This window comes from Silurus meridionalis, chromosome 6 (genome assembly GCF_014805685.1).
Source record: "Silurus meridionalis isolate SWU-2019-XX chromosome 6, ASM1480568v1, whole genome shotgun sequence".
In the NCBI taxonomy this organism is placed as follows: Eukaryota; Metazoa; Chordata; class Actinopteri; order Siluriformes; family Siluridae; genus Silurus; species Silurus meridionalis.
Genome location: NC_060889.1, coordinates 5,116,732 through 5,124,231, shown reverse-complemented (window position 1 = coordinate 5,124,231; position 7,500 = coordinate 5,116,732). Strand labels below are relative to the sequence as shown.

The 7,500-nt window shown below is 45.1% G+C and overlaps 1 protein-coding gene across 1 annotated transcript in view; it reads left to right on the top strand.

Annotated features, from left to right (window-relative positions):
* The window catches only part of pde4bb (phosphodiesterase 4B, cAMP-specific b), a 27,708-nt gene that overhangs the window by 5,773 nt on the left and 14,435 nt on the right, over positions 1-7,500 (top strand). Inside the window, exons 2-7 of the mRNA XM_046852752.1 lie at positions 597-720; positions 3,399-3,613; positions 5,847-6,017; positions 6,193-6,229; positions 6,331-6,401; positions 7,034-7,083. Of these exons, the coding sequence (XP_046708708.1) occupies positions 682-720; positions 3,399-3,613; positions 5,847-6,017; positions 6,193-6,229; positions 6,331-6,401; positions 7,034-7,083 (583 nt within the window). The 5' untranslated portion in view covers positions 597-681. The remainder of the gene's footprint in view (positions 1-596; positions 721-3,398; positions 3,614-5,846; positions 6,018-6,192; positions 6,230-6,330; positions 6,402-7,033; positions 7,084-7,500) is intronic.

Sequence of the window (7,500 nt, the reverse complement as noted above, 5' to 3'; positions counted from 1 at the left end):
GGGTCATGATTTGGTCATGAGCACAATAACAAGATTTAAGAAAAGCTGGACATCGTGAGGAAAAGTCACTTAATCAGTTAAGATTTGTCATGAACCGTTTATACTTTTGTGTTTTCTTTCTTTGTTTTTTGCACAAAAACACACAATTTGCCTTCGTTTCAAATCTCCAGGAAAACCGTAATGTACAGAAACAATGTGCAGAAGCGCAGGGAGCGCCGGGGTGATGTGACGAGGGGAATATGAGATGATGTATTTGTAGGTGCAGTTGTGACTCCAGTGAAAGGAGACGTGTTGAATTGTGTTTTCAGCTTTAGTGATGACTGTATGAGATCCTGTGTGTGATGCAGCGCTCTGTTCCACTGCACTTCTCTATAGACGTGTCGTCACAGTGATGGCATTAAGAGGTAGATTGATGCAGGTAGAACATCACTGAAGGGATGAAATACATGACCTGATACTGAATAAAACGTAATAACACGTGTAATAATGATGTGATTCAGGAGCAGAATGTGAACGATGAAATGGATTTTTTTACCGTGAAATCGAGTCTGATCTTCATACAGACTCTGATTGTTCTCTCTCTGTCTGTCCTCAAGCATCTGGATGTTGTGAAGGTCTCATCTGTATTCATCACACACTGCCTGAGGAGAGAGGAGGAAGAGAAGAGAAGAGGAAAGAAGGATGAGGAAAAGTCGTAGTGTGCTGGCAGTGACGCCTGACGTGAGTGAGACGTTTAGTAACACAATGCACACACACACACACACACACACACACAAACACACACACAAACACAGGTGCTTTAACAGTGTATAGAGTGCAGTGAAGCGGAGGCAGAGGCAGTCGGGTGTGTAAGACGAGTGTATGAGCAGTGGAACAGAAGGAACTCCCACAGAGTCAAACACAGGGACATGAGGACAGAGACACACCGTGGCGTCCATCTGTCTGATCTGTGTGTCATAGAAACGTGTACAGATCTGATCTGAACAGACCTCATTCCTCATGTATTCATCATCATCTGCAGAGGGTGTGGAGAAACATTCCAACACAAGATCCAAAAAACACTTTTTTACTTTAGATTTTTATGCAAAATATTATTTAATCTCTTCGTCACCTGTCTGTGTCTGCTGACTGTGTGTGTGTGTGTGTGTGTGTGTGTGTGTATCTGTGTTTCTGTGTATTTGTGTATCTGTGTGTCTGCTGACTGTGTGTGTGTGTGTGTGTGTGTGTGTGTGTGTGTGTGTATCTGTGTGTCTGCTGTCTATGTGTCTGTGTATCTGCTGTCTGTGTGTTTGAGGTCTATGTGTCTGTGTGTCTGCTGTGTGTTTTCTGTGTGTCTGCTGTCTTTGTGTCTGTGTGTCTGCTGTCTGTGTGTCTGCATGTCTGCTGTCTATGTGTCTGTGTGTCTGCTGTCTATGTGTCTGTGTGTCTGTCTGTGTATCTACTGTCTATGTGTCTGTGTGTCTGCTGTCTATGTGTCTGTGTGTCTGCTGTCTGTGTCTGCTGTCTGTGTCTGTGTATCTGCTGTCTATGTGTCTGTGTATCTGCTGTCTATGTGTCTGTGTATCTGCTGTCTTTGTGTCTGTGTATCTGCTGTCTGTGTCTGCTGTTTATGTGTCTGTGTCTGCTGTCTGTGTGTCTACTGTCTTTGTGTTTGTGTGTCTGCTGTCTGTGTGTCTGTGTGTCTGCTGTCTGTGTCTGTGTGTCTGCTGTCTGTGTCTGCTGTCTGCTGTCTAAGTGTCTGTGTGTCTGCTGTCTGTGTGTCTGTGTGTCTGCTGTCTGTGTGTCTGTGTATCTGCTGTCTGTGTGTCTGTGTATCTGCTGTCTATGTGTCTGTGTATCTGCTGTCTATGTGTCTGTGTGTCTGCTGTCTGTGTCTGTGTCTGCTGTTTATGTGTCTGTGTGTCTGCTGTCTGTGTGTCTACTGTCTGATTGTTTGTGTATCTGCTGTCTGTGTGTCTGTGTGTCTGTCTATGTGTATGTGTGTCTGCGTGTCTGCTGTCTATGTGTCTGTGTGTCTGTCTGTGTGTCTGTCTGTGTGTCTGTGTATCTGCTGTCTGTGTGTCTGTGTATCTGCTGTCTATGTGTCTGTGTATCTGCTGTCTATGAGTCTGTGTGTCTGCTGTCTATGTGTCTGTGTGTCTGCTGTCTGTGTGTCTACTGTCTGTGTGTCTGGGTGTCTGCTGTCTATGTGTCTGTGTGTCTGCTGTCTATGTGTCTGTGTGTCTGCTGTCTGTGTCTGCTGTCTGTGTGTCTGCTGTCTAAGTGTCTGTGTGTCTGCTGTCTGTGTGTCTCCGTGTCTGCTGTCTATGTGTCTGTGTGTCTGCTGTCTGTGTGTCTCCGTGTCTGCTGTCTATGTGTCTGTGTGTCTGCTGTCTATGTGTCTGTGTGTCTGCTGTCTGTGTGTCTGCTGTCTGTGTGTCTGTGTGTCTGCTGTCTATGTGTCTGTGTGTCTGCTGTCTATGTGTCTGTGTATCTGCTGTCTATGTGTCTGTGTGTCTGCTGTCTATGTGTCTGTGTGTCTGCTGTCTGTGTGTCTGCTGTCTGTGTGTCTGCTATCTGTGTGTCTGCTGTCTGTGTGTCTGCTGTCTATGTGTCTGTGTGTCTGCTGTCTGTGTATCTGCTGTCTGTGTGTCTGTGTGTCTGCTGTCTATGTGTCTGTGTGTCTGCTGTCTATGTGTCTGCTGTCTGTGTGTCTCTGTGTGTCTGCTGTCTGTGTGTCTGTGTGTCTGCTGTCTGTGTGTCTGCTGTATTTGTGTTATTTGTGTTTTCTCTCTCAGTGTCTGAGCTCTACTGTGGGTCAAACTGAACATCACAAAATCAATCTGAGAGTAGATAAAGCAGGTTACAGCAGAAACATCAAGAAATGGAGCACACACACACACACACACACACACACACACACACAACACACACACACACACAGACACACACACACACACACACACACACACACACACACACACAGAGTACCAGCAGGAGTCATTTGTTTGTTATTAGTGGACGAGTCAGACTGACTAATAGACTGATCTTATTTAAGGATATCAGAGAATCAGAGACATCGATTTGTCTGTCTGTTCCTCTCTTTCTTTCTTTGTAGTTTGTAGCATCAGAGCGCCCTCTAGTGATCTTTATCTCTATTCACAGCTCCACCTTGGCATCTCATTTTCTCTCTCTCTCTCTCTCTCTCTCTCTCTCTCTCTCTCTCTTTCTCTCTTAGAAACACACACACACACACACACACACACACACACACACACACACACACACACTTGGTGATAAAGGGATTTGCTGCTCAGGTAATGTTTAGAAGCATTCCTACAACTTTTCCACAATGTTTCTCTGTCCAGCACTGAGTAATGTATTGCAATGTAGAAAGTTCTGATCCTGTTGTTCTGTAGGAGAGCAGGGAAATCCCAGCATGCACCGGTGCCACACTCGGCTCCGAGCTGCGTCGATGCTACCGCCGTCACTCAGGGACGCTCACTTTGCCACCGTTGTCATGGCGTCAAGCCGAAAGGACCAGGAGTCCTGAGGAAGACCTGGTGAGCCGGCCGACCTCGCTGCCCTTCTTCAACCCGCCGCGCATAAACATCACACCGGTACCACCCGAGAGGTGAGAGAGCTTTCTCTCACACACACACACACACACACACACACACTCAATCCAGGGTCCAACTACTGGGTAATGGCAGAGGGTGGGGAATTCCATGTCATGGATCTGTCCCCCCCGGCCCCACCCCCCACTCATCCTCTCATTGGTAAATTCTTTGATTATGTTCAGCTTTTCTTCGTTTCTCAGCCTGTACCTCGGTGCTCATGAACGTCTTTCCATCCAGTTTTCCAGGTCGTGTATCCTGGGTTTTTTTTTCCCGTCATAATCGTCATTTTGTCCAAAACACTTTCTCCGTTCCTGTGGTCTTCTATTATGAGGTCAGGTTTGACCCACCTTCATGGATCATCTGGAGCCACTCAGGAGGTGAAATATGAGACGGAACGATAAGCCTGTGGGTGATTATATCTCTTTGTCCTGCCCACAGTTTTTCAGTGTGATTAGTACAGACGAGTCTCACTCAGGATTCAGTGTCTGATGACTTCAGGTTGATCCTGAAATCCTGGAGGCGGGAGTGTGAGGAAGAGGGCCGAGGAAGGAGGGAAGAGGGCAAGAGAGTAAAGGACAGAGGAGGACAGAAGGAGCAAAAGAGCGAGAGATAGATGAGAGGGCACCAGTTTCTCCGGTTCAAGCCGATAGTTGAGTTTGTTTTTTAATGATCAGACTTATGAACCATGGACTTGGGTCAGGACTCAGATCAGAGCTCCAGGAGGCAGAAGGTGCAGATCAGTTTGGAGTCGATGGGGAATCAGGACACAGCCGCCCCGAGCGCTTTTAGGAAAACGGCTGTAAAAAAAGTTGCACGTCACAGACGGCGCTTCACCGTGGCCTTTTCTCACAGCTGGTAAGGGTGGTGTGTGTGTGTGTGTGTGTGTTTATGGAGGAATTTTACGATATTTGAATAATAAAATGTAATAATTAAAATAATAATTGTGAGGGTTTTCAGAGTGAAAGGCGTTCCTGAGTGTGTAACATACGCTCACGCTGGTCATGTGACATCACTCCAGGCCACGCCTCCTGTTTCTATGTACCATTTACTGCTGTTATTCACAAGATAATTCCACACTGTAAAAGTGGGTATAAAAGTATTGGTACCCTCTGGTGTGTAAAAGTAGGAGGAGCTTATCTATAGATTTGTGGGTGATAATACTAATATTTACATCATTATGCCCTGTGTAGGGAGCGAACGTTGTGAATTTGGGACTCAGAATCAGACAAAACTCAGATGTTTGTGTTGATAAATTTGAGACTTTAATCTGTGCTTGACCAATCAAATCGATGCAGTTTAAACCCCGCCTACTCCACTTAATTTGGTAAAAAAAAAAAATAAACGATAGAACTTGCGATTACGGTTAGTTCACGTGATGTGAAGGTGTGAAGAACGGAAGAACAAGTGTGTCGGGCTGAACGTTAGGAGAACTTCATGAAGCAGCAGTTGAACAGATGTGACCGTTGATCATAGAGGTTGTGAAATGTAAAATAACGTGGTGTTGTCCTCTGGTCATCCTCTCTCTCTAGAGACACTTTTTTGCCAGTTGCAATGACAATGCACATTCTGGATCAACTACAGCCTGGTGGTACCACACACGCGCACACACACACACACACACACACACACACACACACACACACACACACACACACACACACACACACACAGACACACAATATAATGGATCTTTATAAGCATTTGGGAGGTGGAGACCATGTTGCTCAACATCTGTGTCTTATGTCATTGTGTGTGTGTGTGTGTGTGTGTGTGTGTGTGTGTGTGTGTGTGTGTTTGCCCGAGTCTCCCTTTAACCCATATCCTGAAACATAACAGTGGTTCCTCTCTGAGTAAAGAATCACACTCAGGGAATCAACTCGGATTATTCATCTAAAATGAAGTCTAGCGTGAAAATGATTCGAGTCGACTCACTAGCAGGAAATGAATCAAACATGATCTCTCTCTCTCTCTCTCTCTCTCTCTCTCTCTCTCTCTCACACACTCTCTGTCTTTTCTCCATCTCTCTTTCTTTCCCTGCTCTCTACTTACCACTTGTCAATCACAGCAGCTTGTTTTCAGTCATGTGCCTCAGTGAGCTCGGGTATGTAGAATAGGGCAGACAGCTTTTTCGTTCAGAAGTGTAGATTAAAGATTAGAGTAAAAAACAGACCATGATGGTTAATAGCAGTTGTGATGTGTGTGTGTGTGTGTGTGTGTGTGTGTGTGTGTGTGTGTGTGTGTGTGTAGTCTGGAGGCTGAGAACGGTCTGTGCAGTCCTGTGGAGCTCCAGGTTTCTCCTGGTTCTGCGTTGGTTCTCCCTCAGGGTCAGCGCAGAGAGTCGTTCCTGTATCGCTCCGACAGCGACTACGAACTCTCGCCCAAATCCACCTCACGCAACTCCTCCATCATGGGAGAACTGTGAGTAACACACACTCTGCGCTGTGAGACACCTGTCTGTCTCCCTGTCTGTCTGTTTCTCTTTGCCACTCTCAATTGAATGAATATCTATGAATCTGTCTAATACTTTAGTTGTATTTTTTTATATAAACTATGTGTTTCTTTTATTTTGTGTGTGTGTGTGTGTCCTTCTCAGACACGGGGAGGATCTCATCGTCACTCCGTTTGCTCAGGTAAACACATCACTACTGATACACATTCCATGTGTGTGTGTGTGTGTGTGTGTGTGTGTGTGTGTGTGAGCACCTACTCATCTCTTTGTTCTGGACTGCAGGTCCTCGCCAGTCTGCGTACGGTCCGGAGTAACTTCAGTGTTCTGACCAACGTACCTGGACCCTCCAGCAAGTACGCTCTCCGTCTGTGTCTCAGGAACAGTGCAGTGAGGACAGTGTCCACTAGAGGGAGCTCTCAGATAACTGTTAGATACAAACGACTGAGAAAGAAGGCGTCTTCGTTTTTCTCTGTAAATGTTTTTTATTAATATTTCCAAAGGCTTCTCCGTTTCCATGCTGCTTTTTTACTGCATGAAAAGATCATCTGTCAATCAAAATCAGTAGGCCGGATTAACACTAATCACAGGTTTATGGAGCAGCAGGACAGTGGGTGGAGCCAAGGACATGACATAATGCCAATTAATCTTCTGCCTCTGAAAGTCGAAAAAATGCTAAATACATTTAGCGTAACAATATGTTTCCTGTAACTTTGGCACTTCTGTTCCATAATCATAACGTATCCATTAGAGTTTCAAATGAATTTGAGTTGGCGTGAACTCTCCAAGATGGGAGTTCCTGCTTGTCAGGAACGTAGCACTTTCAACCTTTTTGCAGTAACTTCAGTGGGGATTTAATTGAAGCAATATTCTAGCTAAAGAAAAAGATGCTAGGTGAACATGGAGACTAGCGATGGATTAAGGGGAAAATTTGCAGTGTTTGTTATGTTTTCAATTGAAATTTACAAGTTTTTTGGGTTTTTTGCAGGAGGTCTCCGGTTAGCATGCAGCCTCCGCTAAACAGAGCCTCGCTATCAGGTACCTTTCATCATCATCATCAGTAATTTTGTATATAATTAATTGTATGGGGCGGAGCTACATACAAGCTTGGTTAGTGGTCATTTTGTTAGTGTAGCTTATGTTAGCCACAGAAAAGACTGTTGTTATGGCAACGTTATGTTTTTTTATAGAGAGAATGTCAAACTGAAATCTCCCTGACGTCCACACAAGAGAAAGGTAACTAGTTTACTAGCAGTTAGCTAGCCTGAGAATAAGCAGGAGTGCGTTTAAATTTGCATCTCATTTGCATAATAATGAGAGATGCCCCATGTGTATATAGAGTTTGTGTATGGTGTGTGTATTGTGTGTTGAAGTTGTGTATGGAGTTTGTGTGTAGTGGGTGAGTGTGATTGTGTGTGTGTGTGTGTGTGTGCGTGCTTGCATTCAAAGTGTGTG